Source organism: Typopeltis vanoorti, chromosome 22 (genome assembly GCF_054136105.1).
Source record: "Typopeltis vanoorti isolate ZY-2024b chromosome 22, IOZ_Tvanoo_1.0, whole genome shotgun sequence".
Lineage (NCBI taxonomy): Eukaryota > Metazoa > Arthropoda > Arachnida > Uropygi > Thelyphonidae > Typopeltis > Typopeltis vanoorti.
In genome coordinates this window covers 31,547,445-31,572,432 of record NC_143570.1, presented here as the reverse complement: position 1 = coordinate 31,572,432, position 24,988 = coordinate 31,547,445, and the positions used below count along the sequence as shown (strand labels likewise).

At 35.4% G+C, this 24,988-nt stretch overlaps 1 protein-coding gene and 2 pseudogenes across 5 annotated transcripts in view; 1 reads left to right on the top strand and 2 right to left on the bottom strand.

Annotated features, from left to right (window-relative positions):
• Nucleotides 1-24,988, bottom strand: part of LOC150094277 (uncharacterized) — a 127,754-nt gene that overhangs the window by 38,367 nt on the left and 64,399 nt on the right. For all 5 annotated transcript variants that reach the window (XM_090412257.1, XM_090412255.1, XM_090412254.1 and 2 more), the window contains exon 7: nucleotides 24,065-24,120. In XM_090412257.1, coding sequence (XP_090268383.1) covers nucleotides 24,065-24,120 — 56 coding nt within the window. The remainder of the gene's footprint in view (nucleotides 1-24,064; nucleotides 24,121-24,988) is intronic.
• Nucleotides 7,022-7,189, bottom strand: LOC150094279 (U2 spliceosomal RNA; annotated as a pseudogene).
• On the top strand, nucleotides 7,173-7,340 carry LOC150094278 (U2 spliceosomal RNA; annotated as a pseudogene).

Genomic DNA, 24,988 nt, shown 5'->3' with positions numbered 1-24,988 from the left:
TTTAGGGCCTCCCTCGATGAGTTTAAGGACTCTCTGGAGTCGCCCGTAATAATAATAATAATGCACCTGGAAACTGAAGATGGTTGTGAGCCTGTTTTGGTCAGCTTAGAATTGATCTGAGTTTAAGAAGAGTGGAAAAGCACATTTTTATATTAAATTTTTTCAAAATTCTTAGTTTCTGGGAGATCGAGTTGATGTATGGTAAAGAGATATAATTCTTGGGGTTGTCCTGTGTCTCTGTGTTGTTTTGAGAATGGCGGTATAGTTGTTATTGGTATTGATAGTTTTTGAAGAGTAGCCATTATTAATGAAGGTTCTTTTGAGATGTAGTTCATTTTTTTTTAGCTTCTCCTCATCTGACAATACAGTCCTGGCATGATGAGCCAGAGTGGAGATGATACCTAACTTCTATGCTGATAGTGGTGTGAGGATGCATGCAGGTATCTATCCATATGCATTGATTTTCTGAAGATCGAGATTTTTAAGGAGTAAGACATCTTAGTAAGTTTGAAGCCTAAAAATGGCAGAGATCCATTTTCTTCAATTTCGATGGTAAACTTGATGTATGGATGGAAGTTGTTTAAGTGATTTAAAAAATTGTGAAGATTATCTATACCGTATTCCCAAATAAGGAATATACTAAATGTAGCAGTAGAGATGGCCTTTTCTTCGAAATTCTCGGAAAAAATGTTGGCTAGTATTGGAGACAGGAGGCTGCCCATTGCTAATACATTATTTTGTTTATAAATTTTTTCTTCAAACTTAAAGTAGCCTGAATTAACACAATGTGACAGCAGAGCAAACATCTTTTTTGAGAGCTTGTTACTTAAAATATTGAGAAACCTCTTGAGTTGGAACATTCGTAAAGAGTGCCACCACATCAATGTTCGCCATAATATCTGAATTCTTGAGCTTTATATTTTTAATTTTAGAGACAAAGTCCTTTGAATTTTTCATGTAAGGAGATTTTCCTGCTAAACCTTTTAAGGAGGATGCTAGATATTTTGATAACTTATATGTAGGTGAGTCCAATACTATCAACAATTGGCCTTAGTGGACAATTTTCTTTATGTACCTTTGGAAGGCCATATAATCTGGGGATGAGTGGATGTAGAGAATGAAGAGAAAGGCATATATTTTCATGGAAGTTTCATGGTCTTTTTTAGAAGGTTGTTGGTTCTGTTATGTACCTCTCTTGTTAGGTCTCTCTCTAGCTCAGAGTATGTATCTGACTCTAATAACGCTAAGATTTTGTTACAGTAATCTTAGGACGACAGTTGCATTACTCTTGTCAGCTTGGAGGATGATAATATCTGTGTTCTTTGTAAATTTTTTAATGGCTAGTCTTTCACCAGAAGAAATGTTGTCAACTGGAGGTTTTGCGTTGTTGATCGCAAATATGGCCTCCATGTGACGTAAATTCACCTCTGCAGTAGGAAGTAGTGAAGTAGCTTTCTCTATCTTAGTGAGAAACAATTCTCCAGGGATTGTTTTAGGCAAAAAGAAAAAATCGAGACCTTTTGAGAGAATATGTTCTTCTTCAGGACTAAGAATATACGACGAATGGTTTATCACTAATTTTTTGAGGCCTTTATGATGATTGTTAGGGGCAGATCGTTCTTGTGCTGATTTGAGCGAATTAAATATCCTAATTTTCTGAGATCTTGAGGCCCGATGTGTGCTTATCTCTTGAATGTATTCCATGACATATAGTCTAAGTATATGCCACTAATTGGTTTTCTAAAGATGATTTTTTCCTAAAGAGAAAAGCTAAATTGCGTTTGGTATCACTAATTCTTTCTGATAAAAGTTCTAATTTTGCTTTTTTGTAAATTCTGTGTGTCCTTTTCATTGTTATGACTTCCCTAAATTGTAGGAATTTTGGAATGATAGAAAAGAACTTACAACGTTTTAAGACGATGAGCCTGTTAATGAAAAGTCCAATGCTTCTGAAGGTCTTCTGATAAGCTTTTTAAAAAAATAATATTCTTCCTAAACTCAAATCAATTCTAAGCCAACCAAAACAGGCTCACGACCATCTTCAGTTTCCAGGTGTATATAATAAAATCATATGTGACTGTGGAAAGCCATATTAGGCCAAACTGAGAAGTCCATCCTCCTGCGTCTCGAAGAACATCAGAGAGACATCGCTTATAGTAGAACCAGAGCAAGCGCCCTCTCAAGCCATGTCCAGTTCTCAGTGAACACAAATAATGAAGGCCGCCAAACGAAATAGACTGGAATACAACATCAAACATTCATATATGCCACAATGAAATAGAACGCCGTATAGTTGAATCCAAAGAAATTATCCTGGACTCTTTTCACATAAACAGTAACCTTAGTTATAGTTTGCCAGACTCATAACTCTGCTATCACATACTGGTGCACCCGTGAAGTCACGCTCACAGATGCCTAATGATAGAACTTTAGCCAGGACTGTAGCTTCAGTTCAAACTTAATTCCAGTTCATAGTCTGTTTTTGTAGTGATACACTACAAAAACAGATTATGGACAGACTTCTTCATGCCTGAAGAAGTCTGCATTCCAATGAAACATGTTGTGTATTAAATTAAATTAATTTGTTTTTCTAATTCTCGGAATTCAGTCAATAAATAATATAAACATATCTACATACCTACCGAGTCAATATAGCTGATAATCACATATATATATATATATAATAAATCAAAATAGAAAAAAAAAATCCACCCATAATGTACTACAGGTTTACAAATAAACCTTTTGTGGGTGGAAAAAAAAAAAAAAAAAAAAAAAAAAAAAAAAAAAAAAAAAAAAAAAAAACGAGTGTGCAGTTCACCTCTGCAAGCTACTTAATTTTGATTTGTTTTCAACTTTTTTACTCACTTTTCTTTTCAATATGATATTAAATTTTATCCTGCTCTGAAAACTAAATGGTAATCTCTGATTTCAAATCCTCTGTATACTCTAGTGTCATAAGAAGTATAGTGAAGATATCACTATAAACAATAACATAACTGATGAGACTTTTCTTATTTCTTGCCTCAGTTCTCATTCACATGGAGAGAATATGCCTAACAAATTTTCTCTCCATGTGAATTTGTGCTCATCTTCATACTGGAACATGAAATTAGTAATCACTAGTCCATGTCTGAATGGAAATCCAGCCAGTACTTATTATAATTAGCTTTGCTCTCATCTCCAAATTTTCCCAAAATATTTCCATATATCTGATAATCATTTTCTGTTCTGCTGTTTAGATCTACTACAAAGACCAACTTTTCCTTTTTCTTTGCTTTTACTTGGATTCACTTAATTATCGTTTCAAAGCAGCATAACCCATATTACATAGAATTGAAAAGAGATTTGAAAAATTTTTATTCAACATAAGAAAACAAAATTTAAATTAAAATATTTCATTAAACATCATTATAATAATGATGATGATCATTATAATAATCAATTTCTTGATATATACCTTCAAGATATGTGCAGGATACTATGACAATACTACACAATTAAGTTTACTTTATTGCTAATCTCCTGTCATCAATTTTCCTGCAAATTAGTCAATCCCTGGTCAGCACTCCAAATCTGTCAGATCTTATATTTCTATCTTCTAGAGCAGTGTTTTTCAAACTGCAGGCTGCGACCTGTTAGTGGCCTGTGAAATCAGTTCAGTGGGTTGAACATATTTTAAAAAGGAAATAGAGTAAAACCACGTTTTTACATTCCCGCAATTTATGTCATTTTCCGTTGTTCCCGTCTTAAGGCCTATTCTTACGATATATTGTTTTCCCACCATTAACAACTTGATGTAGACATTAATTCCCATGATTCACGGTTTTTTCTTGGGTGGCAACACTGATTTTCGAATTGATTTCCTCTAATTCAAATCAATTTCTGCAGAAATCTGCACATTTCTGTCCCAGATGGCATTGCTTTCGGCTGTAGTTTTGTTTCCGCCATCATGGTGACTTGTAGCTTGCAGCAGTAATGTAGTGATGAGCGATACCATGATTTTTCAATCACAGTACGAACTGATACCGTGAAGTTTTCATATCAGTAATTTTAAACTGTCAGTAGCTCGTGGCACCTGTAACGTGTTATGATGTGATTTCACATTCACAGTGCTCTATTGAAATCGTGAACAAGGATCATACACAAATGTGTGAAATCACATTCCCACTTCTACCAAGTAACAGTTTTTACTCGTGAATATTAGATATCAGTGAATAAACCACAGTTCGTGAAATATCACTTCACTAGCTTGCAGTGTTGGTGTTAGTAGTCACAATTCAGAAGCACATGGCTATATTGTGGAATTTTTGCTACGTAATTTAGCGTGTGATAGTTGCTTTCAAGTTGAGGTGGTGGATGATCCATGTTAGTAACATGGAGAAAAAAGACAGAAAATGTATTTCGGTAGAAGAAAAGATGGCAATTCTGCAACGTGTAGATTGGCATGTGGGAACATGTGTGCAATTAACAAAAGATCTTGGACTCTCCGTGTCCACTTTGAACACAATAGTAAAAAACAGGTCAAGCATTGAACTCGATGCAAAGCAATCTGGCACTATGCCAAAAAAACGAAAATATATCCAGACATCGACATACGACAAATTGGATAAACTTGTGGCGGAGTGGTTTGTTTCTACGAGAGCATCGGGTATTCCAGTCGATGGTACTATACTCCGAGCGAAAGCCCTTGAATTTGCTGCGAGGTTGGGGATTAATGGTTTTACTGCATCAAATGGATGGATTGATCGTTTCAAGACTCACCACAATATTGTGCATAATCAAGTGTGTGAAGAAAGTAATAGTGTTGCAGGGGAAACTGTAAACCAGTGGAAACATGAACTAAAGACTATTATTCAGGACTACAAACCAAAAAATATTTTAAATGTTGATGAAACTGGGCTCTTTTATAACATTCTACCAAGTAAAACATTGTGTTTTAAAGGAGAGAAGTGTCATGATAGAAAACTCAGCAAGCAGAGTGTAACTGTTTTGCTCATGGTGTATGCTGAATGATCAGAAAAATTACCTCCACTGGTAATTGGTAAATTTCAAAAGCCAAGTGTTTTAAGAACGTGAAAAATCTGCCTACTAAGTATGATGCCAACAGCACAGCATAGATGACCAACAGCATTTTCACATCCACCATGCATGCTCTAGATGCTAAAATGGGGGCAAATCACCACAAAATACTACTACTGCTAGACAAATGTCCTGCACACCCTGAAGACCTGCAGCTCAGAAACATTAGATTAGTGTTCTTTCCCCCTAATTGTACAAGTGAGCTTCAAGAATTAGATCTGGGCATCATCCATGCAATTAAATGGAAATATAGAAAAATGCTTGTTGTAAAAGCTGTGTTTATGTATGAAAATGGTATGGACCCAAAACAAATGACCATATCAATCCTTGATGCCATGCATTATGTGGCCAAACATGGTTGCATGTTACTCCTGAAACCATATCCAACTGTTTCCGGAAGGCAGGAGTTACTTTGTGAAAGAGGAGGAACAACTACAGGAGGAAGAAGAAGATATGTTAGAGTCCAACTGGTATGTGATGAATAAGTCTTCCTCATTTCAAGACTATGTTGATGCTGGTGTGATCACATCAATGTACCAAGTGTAGAAGACATCCTTTCCGACCACCTTGGTGAAGAAGTGATTGAAGAAGACTGTGATCAAGAACCTATCGTCCGTACTAGTAAAGAAGCAATGGAAGCCACCTCTGTTTTGAGGTGGTATAAATTGCAAGTGCATCAGGAGACGAGGGGGGCATTTAATGCCTTATACACTGTGGAGAGGCAGGTGGAAATTATAAGAGTGCAGAAAAAGCAAAAACAATCAACAATTAAAGATTTCTTTAAATAGATAAATGTAAATAATTGTAAATTCATTTATTTTCAGTTATTAAATTTTGTAATCTAGTATGTAGAGTCACATACTAGCAGTAAGTCATCTTTTAGCCTTTTTTTAATATTTTTGACATCTCCTACTATTTACCCCTGGAAAGTGTAAAAAAGGGGTTTTACTGTATAATAGAAAATATCAGAGTCCATCTTACAGATTTTGTAGCTTTAACCTGTTCATGCTGGGCAGTGTTACAATTGACATATCCCTTCAGGAGGGAGCTGCTTAATGGTATGCTGTGTACTTTATGCAGGGACATTTTTACAGTTTTAAATATATGTGGCGTGTTAGCTTGAATTTCTTGATTAAATTTTAATTGTAAAATCACTATTGTCTTAATAATAATGTATAGTTTCTATAGCAGGGGTTAATTGTTTATGAAGAATCAGATAATTTCATTCCAGATGTCTTCAATTTACACTAATTGTTGATACATATAGTACCCAGATTCTAATTGTGTCCTTACTCTAATCCCTCATTGGGAGGGCTAAACCCATCCTAAGGAATGGGAGAGGAAAGGGGAAACCCCATACAAAATAAACAAGTGGTACAATAAAGCCACATGTTTTTTTTTCTTGCAGTATGGTGTCTATTGGGGCGGGAATATTTGTCACTATACAGGAACTTTATTTGTCTTTAGAAAGAAGAGGCATAGTGAGCAAAACACTGTTTTTCTCACTATGTCCAACAAATAAAAATGAATCCTTCTGTGTTTTAAGGCAGGCACATTCATGGCATTAAATAAAATATTTCCTAATTTCTGTTTTTGTTAATGCCACAGATGTGCTTGCCATAAAACACATATGGATTCATTTTTATTCATAGAACTAACAGAGTTTTGCTCACTATACCTATTCATTCTAAAGATGAATGAAAATATCCCTGTATAGTGATAAATATTCCCTCCCCAATAGATACCATAGGCCTGTTCAAGACATTATTCTGAGTTTCTTTTCTATGTTGCATTTAAATGTTAATAAAATTCATGTTTCTTATCAACTTTTACATTTTTTTTTTACTTTATTATATGTAATAAGGACAGATGTATTGTTTTGTGAAACTTTTGTTTCAGTTTAGTGTATATATGTTTTTCATTTTTTCATTATTTCCTGATGGAAACAGCTGACTCTAGAGTTAGTACAACACTAGGACAACTTGTGGTAATGGTGAAGTAATCTACATGCACTTTGCTACCTTCCAAAAATCAGTTTAATATCTTGGCCCATATCAGATGTTAAACTGATAAGTACAGATACTACACTTTTTGCAACTTGGCATTTTGGCTCAGATAAGAGTGCAGTATCTATTCTTATCAGCTTCATATATGATATAGAACAGAAGACATTAAACTGATTTTTGGAAGGGTGTGAAGTGCTTGGGGCTTGATCCACCTCTGCTGTGAGTTGCCTAGTATTGTGTAACTCTCTTCAGGATATTGTATTGCTTCTTGACTTTATATACGATGTGCAGCAATTAAATAACAAGACTGGTTGCAAAAATGTACGTTATTATTACAATTGTACAACTTAATTGTACAATTGTAATAATATACACCGCTGCATACGAATTTTCCATTGTTGCAAGCAGTGCTGCAAGTCATCAGGTGTTATCTGCTTCAGTAGCGCTGCTGTTTTAGGAAACAATGCACTTATTATTTATTTTATTTCATATGGTGATTCAACAGCCGTGAGTCCCTTTTACGGGGAGGTATGGCACAACCTCAATCTCCCCCGTAATTTTATCCAGGCTCAGGACCAGCACAGCTGACAATTCAGACCTATGGCTGGAGATTGTCTTAGGTATTCCTGGCTGTATCCGTGTGTGTTTACGGGACCGGTTTGCCTGTTTGCAGGATGAAAAACCCCAGCTAAATTGAGAAAAACCCTGCTGTAACCATGCCCAAGAACTTGGCTATGGCTGAGAAAGATCCTTAAGCTCCTCTCGTCACCGACGGGAATCAAACCTAGGACATTCCATCCCCAGGCATGTGGTTGCGAAGCGCAAAGCCACTAGGTGAACCGTGCAGACAAATTTGCACTAATAAAACTCTGGAATGCACTGGAAAACTCCCATGTCACCGAGAATGAAAAAAGCAAGAATGAGTAAGTCAAAACCGAAGACAATGCTGATCGTTTTTTTATATCAATGGTGTGGTAATGGTTGAATGGGTACCAGAGGGTCAGACAGTTAACCAATATTATAACCTTGAGGTTCTGGCCAAGATGAGAGAACGAGTGATTAAGAAGAGACCCGACTTGGAAGAACAACGCTTGGATTCCATCAGGACAATGCTCCAGCCCACAGTGCACTGTCTGTAAAGCAGTATCTGGCTGATAAGAAGAACCCAGTGTTGGACCATCCACCTTACTCGCAGGACTCAGCTCCATGCGACTTTTACCTTTTTCCAAAGTTGAAATCCACATTGAAGGGCACCCATTTTCAGTCAGTGGATGAGGTAAAGGAGAAAACAGCAGCGCTACTGAAGCAGATAACACCTGATGACTGGCAGCATTGCTTCCAACAATGGAAAATTCATATGCAACGGTGTATAGATAGAGGAGGGGAGTATGAGATAACAATTAAGTTGTACAATTGTAATAATAAACCACATTTTTGCAAACAGTCGTATGGTACAGTCCAAGTCCAAAATCTGCCAGTTACCGAAATGGCTGGCTTCTTTGCGCGTTGTCCAAAGTGTTCGGCCAGAGTCCAACACACATATTATAATTTTGTCTCTTCAGGCTTTGGCTGACCTGGTCAAGATTCAGCGAATCACTCCTGGCCACACTCCAGAATGATACTGTTGTTTTCATTTTGTAAAACAATGTTATGGCTTTGACTTCAGAGGTCTTTTTTAGATGTTTTTTTTTTATTTATATTTTACACATAGTCTGGAAACCCAAATCTAGAGACCAAATATAGAACTTTTTCAAGCCACTTTAGGCCAAGCAGGGAAGTAATCTCAAACTGGGCAATGAAATGAATCTCCAACTAAAGACAATCGACAAACACAAACACTACTGCCCATGATGGGATTTAAACCTGCAGGTTGGAGAGCAGATAAGCTAACCACTTGACCAACAAGGCTGGCAATATCTAATATCCTTCCTTCTAATATATCTAATACAGGTATCCCTCGATTAACGCGATTAATTAATCCCTCGATGTTACTGCATATATCAAAATCGCATTAATCAAATCTAATAATCAATGGTAAAAATTACAATTCACCCATGATCGATTACTGCATTAATAATTCATTTTATATGGTACTCTTTTAGGAAAGATAAAAAATGAATGGAAAGTAAATGCTTAATAAACACTGTACCTACATTATTTACTACAATTTTTTTATCAAAAGAAGTTATCACGAATTTTAGTTTGAACAGTTTTAGTTTTTTCTTATCGGCATAAAGTCTACGATAACAAGCAAAATGACTCTCCAGACTATGGCATCATGTATTATATTTGCAATAAAACATTGCAAATATAATACATGATGGTACAAATTAAGTGGATTGAATCCAACATTATTTCATAGTCAAATATAGAAACTACAAGTTTCGTGCCGAATAGACAGAAACTAAACGTTTCAGCAGATGCAAGCATAAGCAACCTTAAGGGTAACTCGTAGTAAAGGTGGAGTAAGCTCCAGATTACTTTCCTTAGTATTTTCCATAATGTAAAGCACATCTCTTAGAGGACATGTATGATAAATAAGCCTTTGGCTCTCTATTTCAGTAATAATATACGATGGTTTATTTATTTTCAGTTACAATCTAGAAATAACTGAACAAAGAATTAAAAAACATACTATACTGACAATGGAGGTCGCAATATCTCTCAGATACAATTTACTGTCAAATACCAGAAACCTTTACATAACATGTGTTAAACCAAACTGACAGCAAAAAACAGTGCGGAATATCACTCATAGCATGTGAATACACAGCTACTCATGACCTCCAAGCTATACACTGAATCGTGTAAGAATATTTATATTAAACATTTTGCATGTATCTGTCAGATCAGCTGTGAGCTCTTGTAGCAGCTGATCTGACTCTTGCCACGTATATCAAGGGATTGCCGCAATTAATTTCGCCGCATTAATCAAATCCCGTGTTAAGCAAGGGATACCTGTATTAATAATCCATCCTAACATATTAATTTTTAATATCATTCTGTCACTAGTGCCATTTCTTCACTCTAGTAATTTTTCTCAGTGCTCTCATATCTGTGAGATCTAGTCTTTGATCAACTGTTTTATTTCAAGCCCAACTCCACGATGCCTAAGTTAAAATTGGTTTGAATACTGCCTTTCATACTGCTAGTATGTATATTGGCTAATTTTTCTCTTATTCCATACAAATTTATTCAATTGGCTCTCTCCCACCATACCAGTTTTGCTTATTCAACTATCTGTTTTCATATTTAATTTCCCACTGTCATTAAAATCACTAAATCTGGTGATATTGATATGAAGATGGCTGATGGACAGATACAAAATACTATATATAGAGGAGCAGAATTCAGGAGAAAGCAGATGACTAGTGGTGTTCCACAGAGCTCTATGGATGGACCACTGCTGTTTATTTTGTACATAAATGAAATAGGAAATAATTTGAAGGAAGATATTCAGTTGTTTGCTATGATGCAAAGTTGGGTAGGGTAATAGTTAATCTCAAGGTCACGTAGAGAGCTTGCAGAATGACAAACAGACTGACAGTATGGGCAAAAAATAATAGATGTCAAACTAATGTGGAAAAGTGTAAAGTAATGCATTTTGGGATGACAAAGATTACAAGCTCTGTACCGCACTGAGTGCAATAAAGTTATAATTATAAGAAATTATAATTCATCCATCAGTTAGCATAAATTCGAAAAAAAATTACAGTATAAGTTATATTAGAGAATAAAATCATCTTCTTCTTCTTCTTTGTCTATGATCTCTTATGCTTTTAAGCGTCGAGATTTTGCCAAAGAGATTTCCATGCCATCCTGTCCAAGGTTTGTTGGTTTGCTTCTTTCCAGTTAATTCCCTTCTTTTCCAATTTTTCTTTAATTTCCTTTTGCCAACCTTTCCTGGGTCTGCCTATGTTTCTTTTTCCTATTTTCTGGCTTTCGTATACAGTTTTTGTTATTCTTCCTTCTTCCATTCGATTGAGATGTCCAAACCATCTCATTTGGGCTTGTGTTATGAATTGAATCAGAGGTGCAACTTGAAGGCTGTCTCTTATGGTTTGATTTCTTATTCGGTCTAGTCTTGTTTTTTGTGCCACTTTCCTGAGATATTTCATTTCAATTGTTTGTAGTTTATTTGTGTTTCCTGTTGTTAAACACCAAGACTCACAACTGTATGTTAATATTGGTAGAAACACTGAAAGGTACACTGCCATTTTGGTATTTTGGGTGACTTCTTTCTTATCTAGGAATGGGCCTTTCATTGCATAGAATAGCTTTGTTCCCCCTCTTATCCTGTTGTTAATTTCTGTGTCTAGTCTACCATCTTCTTGTATATATGATCCCAAGTATTTAAAGGAGTGGACTTGTTCCAGTTGGTGATTCTCTACTTTTATTATATGTTGGTTTCTAGATATGATCATTGTTTTAGTTTTATTTATATTTATGGTCATATTCCTTTTCTTTGTTTCTTCATACCAAATGTTGATATTGTATTGCAGATCTTCAGCTGTATTTGCTAGAATCACTACATCATCTGCAAAAGCCATATGTGAAATCCTGGTTTCTTTCAGTTTCCTGTATCCTAAGTGGAACTTTTTTGTTTTTGTTTGGCATGCCTTTAAAATTTCATCCATTACTACGATGAAGAGAAGAGGGCTGAGGATACAGCCTTGCCTCACTCCTACATTTGTTTCAAATTCTTTTGATCTATTATTACAGGTTCTTACATAATTTCTATTACTTTTGTAGAGGCTTTGCATGGCTGCTATTAAGTTATCTTGTATCTTGTTTTTCTTTAATGTTTGCCATATTAAGTGTCTGGGAACTCGGTCAAAGGCCTTTTCAAAATCTATAAAACATGAATGTAGTTCTTTTCCATATTCCAATGTTTTCTCTGATATTTGTCTAAGACTGAAGATAAGATCCTGTGTACTTCTATTTTTTCGAAAGCCATATTGCATTTCATCCAGTGTATCCTCTATTTGATTCCTAAGCCTCGTTTCTAAAATGTGGGTATATAATTTTCCTGGAATGCTTAAAAGTGAAATTCCTCTATGGTTTTCACATTTGCGGTTGTCTCCTTTCTTAAATATAGGATTACAGCTGCTTCCCAGTCTTTGGGAATAATTTTCTTTTTCCATACAACATTGAATAGGTGTAAAAGAAATTTTATTGCTTTCGTTCCTAAATTCTTTACCATTTCTGGTGTTATTTGGTCATGGCCTGCTGATTTGCCCAGTTTTATTTTATTTATTGTTGCTAACAGTTCATTTGCATGAATTTCTTCACTCTGATCTTCTATTTTGCTTGTGTGTCTTGCTCTTAGGGTTCTATTTTTTCCGTGTCCTGCATCTTCCAATAATTCCTGAAAATACTGTTTCCATCTTTCCACGATGTCTTCGGAATTTGTGAGTAACTTTCCATCCTTATTTTTGATAAACTTTATGGGGCATTCTTTCTCTGACCTCATCCTTCTTAAAATATTATAGAAGAGTTTTTGGTTTCCTTTAAAATTTTGTTCTAAAGTATGTCCGAAGTCTTCCCAGCATTTTGTTTTCTCTGCTTTCACTAAGGTTTTAACTTTATTTCTTTGGTTGTTATATAGTTCTCTATCAACCTGTAGCTTTGATGTTATATATCTCTTCCATAATTGCTTTTTCTTTTTAATTTCTTCTTTTGGTTCTTCAGTCCACCAGGGTGTTTTATGTTTCTTCTGTTTATTATCTAATGATACACCACAAATTTCTTTGCTTGTTTCTAGAAGTGTTTTGAACCCATACCATAGGTTTTCTACATCTTGGTCTTCATATATCTCTTTTTCTACTTCTTTCATCTTCTCTTCTATTTTACTTTTATACTCAATGGCTGTTTCTTCTTTCTTTAGGTTGTAGTTCTTTATCTTAACATTTATTTCCTTGCTACTTTTTCTACATTTTTCAACTTTTATTTTATGGATTGTTTCCAATACTAATAAGTAGTGGTCAGTGGCTATTTCAGGACCTCTGTAGACTCTTGCATTTTTTGTATACTTCCAGTACGATCTGCTTATGATGGCATAGTCGATTATAGATTTTTCGTTTCTATTGGGCTCTTCCATGGTAAACTTATGGATTTCTTTATGCTTGAACATAGTATTCGCTATTACTAAATTATTTGTAAGGCAAAGATTTATTAATCTTTCTCCATTATTATTCCGGGTTATTTCTCCTTGTGATCCCAACAGTTGTTTCGTTTCTTCATCTACTTGATTCCCTACCCGGCCATTAAGGTCTCCTAGTAGTATGATATGCCCTTGAACTTCTTCAAATGTTTTTTGTAAGAGTTCGAAGAATTCATCTTTAATTTCTTTATTGACATTATCGTTTGTGCCATATGCAACAATTACAGAGAATACTTGGTTGTCTGATTTAAAATGTGTAGTAATTGTCAACAACCTTTCGTTTATTAGTTGCTATTTAGTAATATATTCTTTGAGATCTGGTTTAATTATGCAAGCTACCCCTTGTTTTCCCCATTCTCTTGGGTTTACCCCTGAATAGAAAAGTATATACCCATCTTTCATTTTCTGGCAACCTTGACCTTTCTTTTTTGTTTCTGTGGCTGCTAGCAAATCCAATCTTGATTTTTTAAATTCATCTATTAATTCGTTTTCTTTTCCATGTAGACTTTTTAACGTTCCATGTTCCGTATCTCGTGTACCTTTTTCCTCGCTTTGTCGTTAACCATTTAGGCAGTTCGGCTATCTCTTTGTTATTTCTTTTAATGAATGAAATTTTAAGGTGTGCAGGGATTAAGGTGTGCTGGTGGGGGCTGCCACCTTCGAGGCCCCCTAGACCGGCCTAGATAAAATCATCAAAGTTAATAAAAATCAATTGCTTAAATTTTTATATAATGTATAAACATTTCATTGAAAAAGCACATCTGAAAGCACACCCCAACTCAACATCACCAGAGTTAAAGATCAGTATTATCAACATAAGAAGCTTGAATGGCAACGAAATGGAGCTATCTGAAGAATTAGATAAGTACCAGATCAACATAATAGGGGTGACTGAAACAAAAAAAGACAAAAACTGGTGAGATCTTTCTGAGCAATAAATATAAAATGTTATATTCAGGAAATGACAATCAAGGAAAAGAAGAAGCAGACATAGTATTCAACACAAAATACGAGGCTAATCTTCTTGAATGGCACGCAGTCTCAAGTAGAGTGATGTGACAAATATCAGAAATGGGGAATTGGACAATGAGACTTACTATGGTCCCACATAAGGTTCTACTAAGGTAGAAGTGGAGGAATTTTTTGATGTTTTAGAAAAAGCAACTGACACAATGAAAAAGGAAAAGTTGGTCCTTGTTAGGGATCTAAATAGCAGAGTAGGAAATGATTGTCAGACATACAAAAATATTTTGGGAAAATTTGGAGAAAAGAGCAAAGCTAATAATAATGGCAAATACCTGTTGGATTTCTGCTCGGGACATGGACTGGTTATTACTAACACCATGTTCCAACATAAAAATGTGCACAAATTCACATGGAGAGGCAAGGAATAAGAAAAGTCTCATTGACTATGTTATTGTTGATAGTGATGTTTTCTCCCTGGTGCAGGACACCAGAGTGTACAGAGCATTTGAAATTGGAAGCAATCACTATTTAGTCTTGAGCAGGATAAAATTGAGATGTGAGATGAGCAGCTCTCAGATGTGAACTATAGACTAAAATACACAAAGATTATTGAAGAAAAAATGAAAATGTTTGAGAACAGGAACCAAACCTTGGAAATTCAGTGGCAAGCCTTGAAGAAAACCCTGATTGATTCAGCCAGCGAGGCATGTGGTGAGGTTGTCTGCAAGGACAGAAAATTCAGAACTCCATGGTGGACACAGGAAGTTAAAGAGGCAGTGAAGGAAAAGAAGAAAGCATATCAAAAGTTCCTGCCAAATAAGTCAGCTTTTGCTGATGTAAGATATTCTGGAGGTTGTGAAGAAGCTTAGAAATGGAGGAAAGAGTGCTGTAAAAGGAGTTAGAGATGATAAGGTGACATGACAACAGGAGAAAAAGATATCCTTGAAGTATGGAGTAATTACTTTGAAAAATTGCTAAATGAAACAATCAGTGACAGCACAGTGGTAAAAAAAACACTCAACAGGCATGCAATATGGAATACATATCCATACTTGAAGTAGAAAAAGCCATCAAAAGTCTAAAATGTGGAAAGGCAGTTGGAGTAGATATTTGCCCAGAAATGCTCAAGTATGGAGTATAAAAGTCTTACAGTGGCTGCACTGCATAGTTCAAAAGGCCTGGATAGAGGGATGAATTCCTGATGATTGGAGTAGTGCTCTAATAGTACCCATATATAAAAAGGGAAATGAAACAGAGGTATTTCCCTACTGAATGTTCCTGGAAAGATCTATGCAAGTATACTTGAGAAACGGTTGAGAAGAATTGCAGAAGAAAAGCTTGGTGAAGAACAAGCTGGATTCAGGCCTAATAGAGGCAGTCAGGATCAGATCTTCACGTTACAACAAATAGTTGAGAAAGCATGTGAATATAACAAAGATCAGTATTTAAGTTTTGTCGATCTCGAAAAGGCATATGACAAGGTGCCAGGAGAGAAGCTATTCAATACGTTACAGTTATATGGTTTCAATGGTGCATTATATCAAGCAATACTTAGTGTTTGAGTTGCAAGTCAGCAGTTAGAATTGAAGGAAGTACAGGAAGATGGTTTAATGTTGAATCTGGTGTGAGACAGGGATGTACATTATCCCCTTTGTTATTCATTACCTATATGGATCACATTATGAAGGAAGGTGGTATTAAACATGATATCAAAATTGGAGATGTTAATGTCAGCTCTTTGCTTTATGCAGACAATGTTATACTTGTAAATAAATCTGCTACAAGTCTGCAAGATTCTCTGACCAAATTGAATAGCTGTTGTAATAGATATGGTATGAAGGTCAGCAATAAAAAGACAAAGACAATGAAAATAGGCAGAATCATTGAAAATGTCAACTGCATTGTGAATGGAGAACCTGTGGAACAAGTAAAACATTTCAGCTACTTAGGCACGATTTTTACTGAAGATGGTAAATTAAATATAGAAATAGACAACAGAATCAGCAAAGCTGGTATGGTAGGAAGTCAGTTGAATAAATTCATATGGAATAAGAGAGAAATTATTCAGAACACTAAATTATACAAGACAGTGTTCAAACCAGTTTTAACTTATGGATCTGAGAGCTGGGTCAGAAGTAAAGCATTTGACCAAAGACTAGAGACCACAGATATGAGAGTCCTGAGAAAGATTAGAGGCATGAACAGATGGCACCAATGGCAATATCATATTAAAAACGAGGATATTAGGAAAGAACTTGACATTGTCAGCATCCAGGAATGCGCTAACAGAGCTACTCTCAGGTGGTATGGACACTTAAACAGAAAGGCGAGGAAAGATTAGCAAAACAAGTGTTCTCTGCCAGGTTGGCAGGAATACGACCCAGAGGAAGACCAAGATATAGGTGGATTGATACGGTACAAAGTGCCTTAGATGATAGAAATATAAGATTTGATTACGTTGAAGTCTTGACAAGTAACAGACTGATTTGGAGGAAAATTGCAGATAGGAAGTTAGTAATGATATAAATTTTTCATGTAGTACTATCATAACCCTGTACACCCCTTGAGGGTACATGTCAGAAATTTGATGATGACATTTGATTGAGCTACTTTTCTACAAAAAATTGAGTAAAGATGTTTGAATAGTGGTAGAATTTTTCATCTTGTCATGCAATTTGCGATACTGGGCGATCGCGCTATCAAGATTTCTGTGGACTTTGAAGCTTCTTTCCATATCAGGATCAGCATCAAACAAAATTTCCTTTTGCTCAATTTTTGCCATTAGCTTTTTGGCTGTGACATTCTCTTTTTGTTCGCACTCCTTACCTTCTTCATATGCACACTGTTCTTCAAGTTGAAGGAGATCATTCTTGCTTAACTGTTCTGAATTGGAATCGAGCAAGTTTCTCACATCTTTATTATCCAGTTCATTAAATGAAGTTCTTTTCCAATTATTGTTCTTCTACAATGTTAGATCTTGGATTTTGTGCACAATAAACTAACATAGGCTTGATTTTAAAGTCGCCTTCTGCATTGTCTCCTAATAAAAGTGTAAGACGATCTTTAGATACTTTGTATACTGGTTGAGATGCTTCAGTTTTAGCTAGGAAAGATTTTGTTGGCATATGCTTCCAAAAGAGACCAGTTTCTTCGATGTTGAATATTTTACAATTATCATAATCACCCTCCTGAATTATTCTAAACCATCCTAAACTCACAGTAAATGTTTCACATTCCTCTTGAAATTTGGTTTCTTTCAGTGATGTAAAAATATTGAGAGCTTTTTCCTGAATATTACCTATACTAAGAGGTATTCTTTTTTGTCACAATCCTCAATCCAGAGTGATAGAAGGTGCTTCATCTTGATCATTAAATGGTTTCTACTTCTTTATGCATGCTTAAAGAAGCAGTAGCAACTTTTCCTTGTTCTTTGTATTCCTTGCTCATATTTCATAGAGTCCAAACTGTAGACACTTGGTATCACAGGTCTCGCACAACCATTATTATAGTGCTACTTTCATGTTTCTTAATGACTTCTCGCTTTTCCTCTAATGTATGTAGGCTGTTCAATAAGTTATAAGACTATTACTTAAATTAAGGGGATATTAAATCCCACATAGTTTTAAAACCGAATAAGAAACTCAAAGATTGGAATCAGAGAGTTTCCTGCCGAATATAGTAAACTATAAAGTATCGGCGACACTAGCGTTAGCCAATGCAAGTGATCCTAGTACGTAGTACAATACCAGGGCAGCTCGTTGCAGAGGTGGAGGAAGTTCAGATCGCTATTCTTAGGTATTTTCCATAATGTAAAAACACATTTCCTAGGAAATGTATGCTGTTATTACATTATGGAGGGAGGTCACTACCCAGACTGGTTTCAGCCTTTTTTGAGGCTTCATCAGTGAGTAGCTAGACCTAATACCAAAGTGTATAGCGAAAAGAACTTATGTACTCTGCGAACAAGTTTTCCAAACAGGTGCAACCATTAAGTTACTTAAGTATAAAGAGCTAATAAGCTTCATTTTGGCAATGAAAACATTACTTAAATTAAGGGGACATTAAATCCCACATAGTTTTAAAACCGAATAAGAAACTCAAAGATTGGAATCAGAGATTCCAATATATCAGAGAATTTCCGAATATATCAGAGAGTTTCCTGCCGAATATAAAAATATATAAAATCTACTCACTGATGAAGCCTCAAAAAAGGCTGAAACCGGTCTGGATAGTGACCTCCTTCCATAATGTAATAACAGCATACATTTCCTAGGAAATGTGTTTTTACATTATGGAAAATACCTAAGAATAGCGATCTGAACTTCCTCCACCTCTGCAACGAGCTGCCCTGGTATTGTACTACGTACTAGGATCACTTGCATTGGCTAACGCTAGTGTTGCTGATACTTTATAGTTTACTATATTCGGCAGGAAACTCTCTGATTCCAATCTTTGTGTTTCTTATTCGGTTTTAAAACTATGTGGGATTTAATATCCCCTTAATTTAAGTAATGTTTTCATTGCCGAAATGAAGCTTATTAGCTCTTTATACTTAAGTTATAAGACTATATTTATATAGAAAACAGATTACATTTAATCATCATCATTTACATGGTCTTTTTCGAAGTAACTACCGTGAGACGCGATGCATTTGTCCCAACGTTGCGTCCACTTCTTAAACACATGTGAAAGTCCGTTTTTTGAGAGTTTTTCAAAACTATCTCCGCAGCTTTTACACATGCTTTGTTGCTTTCGAAATGACAGCCTCTTAGTGGTTTCTTGAGCTGCGGGTATCCTACCACACCCTCCATACAGCAAAATCAGGACTGTATGGAGGGTGTGGTAGGATATCTATGTTGTTCTGCAAAACGTCCACTACACAACCAGCAATATGTGGCCTTGAATTATCGTGGTGCAATAAGAAGCCATTCTTCGGAAATGGACGCTTTCTTTTGACATGCTGTAACATTGTCTGTAAAACATCTGCATAGTATGAGCTGTTTACAGTATTCCCGGGTTCTACAGCGTGTTGGTAAACAATGCCTTCGTAGTCAAAAAACATTATGGTCATAACTTTACCAGCTGATTTTACAGTTTTTGCTTTCTTGGGGTAGGCGAAGATGGATGCTTCCATTCACTGCTTTGTTGGTTCATTGTAGGGTCATAGTGATAAAACCAAGCTTCATCTGCTGTAATGATGCATTTTAAGAAGTTGTCGCCTTCTTGTTCCAGTCTTTCTTTCCATTCTGTGCACACATCCACTCGATGCTGCATTTGCTCTGGTGTCAAGAGTTTGGGAATCCATCGGGCGCAAACACGTTTCAGTTCCAAATGTTCAGCTATGATTGAGCGAACACTTCCCACAGAAATATTTCTGTGGGAAGTGTGGACAACATGCAGCTGGCGAACTGTAATTCTGCAATCCTCCTTGATGATAATCGCTGCTGTGTTGATTATTGTCTCTGTGATGGACGTTGAAGGTCTTCCCTCACGTTCAAGATCTTCCACATTTTGCCTTCCTTCCTTAAAAGTTTTATGCCAGCGTAAAACACTTGCCCTCGACATTGCTTCATCGTGGAAAGCTTTGCGTATCATGTTAAAAGTGTCTGATGCCGATTTTTGCAAACGCACAAAATTTAATCGCATAACGCTGTCCCAAAGACGCTTCCATTTCGACGACTGGTCGCGGTTCGTAGGCGCACCGAAACAAGCTTGCGTTTAGTCACATGACACTCTGGCACATCAGCCCGTACGCCATCTATCAACCTCTTTTGCTAATACAGACAGCAACATTTCTTTATTCCACAGAAATTAATATTGTGATGAGTGGTTTTGCGACAGTAAAATTAGTCATTACTTATTGAACAGCCCTTGTAATTATTTTTCTTCTCTTTTTATTACTGTTATTTTCTTTATCAGTTTTTCTCTTTTCCATATCAGGGGATGAATATAATAAAGCCTTATGATTGATTCTCTTCCATCAATATAGGTTTAATACTTCATGAGTCCATCTTCTCCTAATGAAGTCTTTCTTGAAAGATCTTGAAGGCTGTTGATCTTAGCAGCTTTCTTAATATTGATGAACAGAATGAATCAACAGAGATTACCTTACATTGCCCTAGGATGGAAAACCACCAAACCGACAAGGGGCAGACCAAGGATAAGCTCAATCAACAAAGCCGTATAGGTATTAAAATTAAAGCAAAATGAAGTAAATGTGATTGAGCAAGAGAACAGACTTTGCACATGTGCTTGTGATGATAGCTTTGAGTCAACTACCAAGTGTTGCCGGCCACTGCCCACAGCATGACACTACATTGAAAAGTGCCGCCGCTCTCTGCAGATTGGCGATAAAGATTTGAGTAATGTAAAATTTCATATAACATAAAAAAAATCACGCTAACTGATTAATCACTCACTTAAAGCAGGAAATAGTATCATTTCACTCAATCATGCATATCAAATTCACGTTAAACGAGGTTTCCTGTACTGAATTATGCAGGGCAACCACTATAAACTTCTATATGTCCATATTTGAGCATTTTTGTCAGAATATCATCTACTCCAGCTGTCTTTCACACTTCTGATTGCTTTTCTACTTTATAAGTATTGAAGCATTTAACAGTCTTTAAAATAATCACCCCGTACATTTAAAACATCTTAAGTTTTGGTTTTCATGTCATCATTATCATCTCGGATTCCTTTTATGGTATTCTTTGTTCCATTTCGAAGGTTTCTCAACAGCCTCTAGAATATTTTGCTATCTTCTGGATATTTATCTTCTACCTTCATAGCAGTATTATCTTCACTTTTGTTTACTTATTTTTATACATAGCTTAACATTTTGACATTTTTCTCTGTAGTATCTTAAGCTATCTGTTAAATTACTTGCTAGGAACTTTCAGTATGCTTTCTTTTTTTTCAGACAGCCTTTTTAACTTCTTGCATCTACTATGGAGTTTTGATTTTTCATTTTTTTATTCTCAAAGAAATCTTCACCAGATACCCCCCAAAAGCTGAATCAACTGTTTTCTTCCAAGTTTGTTCCTGAGACTCCAAGTTTTTTTTTTATACAGTTGAATGCAAATTCACTCTTGAAAGCTACTCAACTCTGATTCTTTTCTGAAAACACAGTTTATTCTTTCAATATGATATTCAATTTTATCCTTCTCAAAACTAAGTGATGATCACTTCCTAATTCAAATTCCCTACATATTCTTATATCCTGAACTAGTGTGAAGATATTGCTATCAATAGTAACATAGTCAAATAAGAGTTTTCTTTTTTGATATATCTCCCCTCGTAAATGTATATACATCTTTATGTTTAAACATGATGTCAATGATGTATCCAGCACAGAAATCCAGCAAGTACTTAAAATTATTATTAGCTTTGTCCTTTTCTTTAAATTTTCCCCGAAATAGTTTATACCAGGGATTCATTTTCAACAAGGAACAGAATTTCTGTTTTCTTTATGTTAGCTTCCTTCTGTAATGACTCAAAAAATTCCTCCACTTTTTCCTTTGGAGAACCTTCTTTTGGACCATAGGTACAAATTGCAAACATAATTCTAGTTAAATACAACGTAGTTGTTACCAAACTGCCAGTCCATTCTCATTTATTTAGTATCCAGTGATATCTACTAACAAGGTGCACCAAATAAAGGTGAGGATTGGATATTAGATCAGAAGCCCTTTATGAAATGCAGTTCTCTGTATTCCTTAAAGGTGATATGGTCCTGTAATTTAGCTGAAAGGTCTGGTCCTCTCTGTTATCTAGCCCTGACCCCTAAGCAACCCTTTCACTTAAACATTTTTATTTTATTTTTATCCACATAAAGAACAAGTTTCTTCTTTGTTGCCAAATCCATATACAGTGGATGTTCAATATAGTAAACACCATGATAACAAACTCTCTCATTACAACAAACTATTTAAAAGTAGTGACCAAAGTCCTGGGATACAATGCTTTGCTAAAAGAAATTCATTATATCAAACTTCCTATGGTCCAAAGTGCACTCACAAGGAATGGCTATGCCCATTTAATTTTCTGGGTAAACAAACAAGGAAACGTCATCCAATCAACATTCAGAGCTGCTAGTTTTCAGCAGCTAATCATAGTAACAAGTGGATCTCCTAGCAATTCAATCAATTTTTCCTATGTTCTAAGACTTGGGTGACTTCCTTCTATGTCTATAACCAGTAATACCTAGCTCTCTAATATGACCGTTCTGCTAAATTAGATACATTTCAAAATAAATATGTGTAATTTAGCAGAATAAACAATTTTGGGTACGGATTTTGAAGAAGCCTGCTATTAAATGAAGTTTTCTATATATCCCAAACTCCCATTGTTCACAATACAGGAATACCTTGTATAGCGTGGTTAATTGATTTTCCAAGAAGCGTCCGCGTTATGCAAAACTGCATTGTTCAAGGTCTATTTATAAAGGTTTTCAGTTTAATTTGTTTATTACAAAAATTTAGGATAATAAAAATGTTCAAAAATGAAAAAAAATTTTTATTTTTATTAACTAAATAACAAATAAAATCCTTTTAAACTGATATAAAAGTTGTACAAAACAAAACAAATATTGCTTCAATTTTAGCATGCAGTAATTTACTTTTTAATAAAGTAGTCTTTTAGTGTTCGTTGAACCATCCTTGTCTTCTTTGTCTCTTCAAGTACTAGATCTCTGTAGCATTTGATGGCATTATTGAGACTTTGTCTCACTTTGATGCTTTTTTCCAAATTCAGGTCGGCATTTATGAGAAAGTCGGACGCTTTGTTGATTTTTATCACAAAAGTTGAAAGGTCAGCAAAGGAAAATTCTTCAACCATGACATCAGTGAGGTCATCTTCGTCTTTTTCTGCTTCATAGGCTCATTGTTGTTCCAACTCCAAAAGAGTTTCATCATCCAGATCATTTGAATGAGAATCAATACATTCGTTCACATTATTACAATATAAACTTGTAAAACCAACATCTTTGTCCATCTGCACAATTTCTGTTGAGATTTCTTCAAAATCTCAATCTCATTATTCAAAGTACAATGTTGCAAAGGCAACAAAGTACTTTGAATAATGCGGCAAGATATTATGCCATATGGCTCTCATGTTGCTTTGGGTCACCTCTTGCCAAGATTCATAAATATTTTGAATGGCATCTTTTATGTTAAATTTCTTCCAAAATTCACTCAAAAGTCCAAGAATCTTCTTCTGCTGCAGCTTTAATAGCTTGAGCAAAAGTTCGTCTTAAAAAGTTTGCCTTGAAAGTGGAGATAACGCCTTGATCCATTGGCTGCAGAATTGATGTTGTGTTTGGAGGGAAAAAATGAATCTTGACATTTTCATCTAAGTTAGTCAACAGAGTTGGATGGCCTCGCACATTGTCTAATAAAATCAAAATTTTGAAAGGAATATCATTATTTTTACAATAGCTTTTAACTTCAGGGCAAAAACAAGTTTTAAACCAGTCTTCGAAAATTTAATGAGTCACCCATGCTTTTTTATTTGAACACCAATGAACAGGTAAATTGTAAAGCCCTTAAGAGCTCTTGGGTTTTCTGCTTTGTACACTAACAGTGGCTTCAATTTTAAATCACCTGATGCATTACCTCCTAGTAAAAGTGTCAATCGGTCTTTTGAAGCTTTATACCCAGCTTGTGTTTTTTCCTTCTCTGCTAGAAATGTGTGCAATGGCATTACAAGGTATTCCTGTAATAAGCTTAAGAAAGCAGAATTATTATAACATGAGATAACTAATGGGATAACAGCTGCCATTTTCAGCATTTTATAAAAACTGTGACGTGAATTTAATTATAAAATATTATACAAGAACCTTTACCTCATTTTCTTTTTCAATAGCATCCCAATCTAGTTTTGACTTTACTGCAAATGCTCCTATTAGAAGAAGAAAAATTAAATAACTGTTTTTCAATATGCATAATATTATTCTTTACTATTAACAAATTTTTGGTTCTGTTTGCCTGTATGTGCTAGATATGAAAATATAAAAGACCAACAGGCCAGAATACTGTTGAATGGAAACTAGTAATGAAACTGCATAATGGACTTCCACTATGTGCTCCTTGAGGGAAGCTGTGTACAAGACACTGAACAGAAAGTAAGAATATAAGGTCTATGTTTATTTATGTGGGTGAATCCATGAGTTCCAACATTGCCTTGTAGTAATAATATGACTCAATAATGAGCCAACTCATTTATGTCTGTATTTCCATTTTAAATTCTGTAACTGTTGCTATTATTCACATCAAAGTTGCTAAAAGATAAAACTATGTAGACATAGAAAGCAAATAAATAATAGCTCAAATTAATTTTTTACAAGCCGATGTTTCACTAACTTAAGCTAGCATTATCAAAGGCAATTTAACATTCATTGAAGACAACAAACCAAGCAAAATGACCTGGATAACAAGGATACTCACATGCATGGAGGGCGACAGTGGCACTCTTCATGGTGATTCCTGTTATTAATGCTAATAGGTAGATAGGGTGGTGCACCACATTCTATGTAAAATCATACCATCTGTTCTGTTACAGTTTATCACGTTCTGTAGAACTTGTGCTGCTTCCAGGAAGTTTTTTTCTCCCTTCCTGATTTAATCCAGGATTTGTGAAGTAGCCTGGCATTCTGTCTTATGAAGTGATCTTTCTCTAAGGCATGCTGAGACAGTGCATTTTGGTTCTCCATTCTGGATGTATTTTTCACGTTCTTTTTTCCTGATCAAAGTAGCTCACCCTGTCTGTC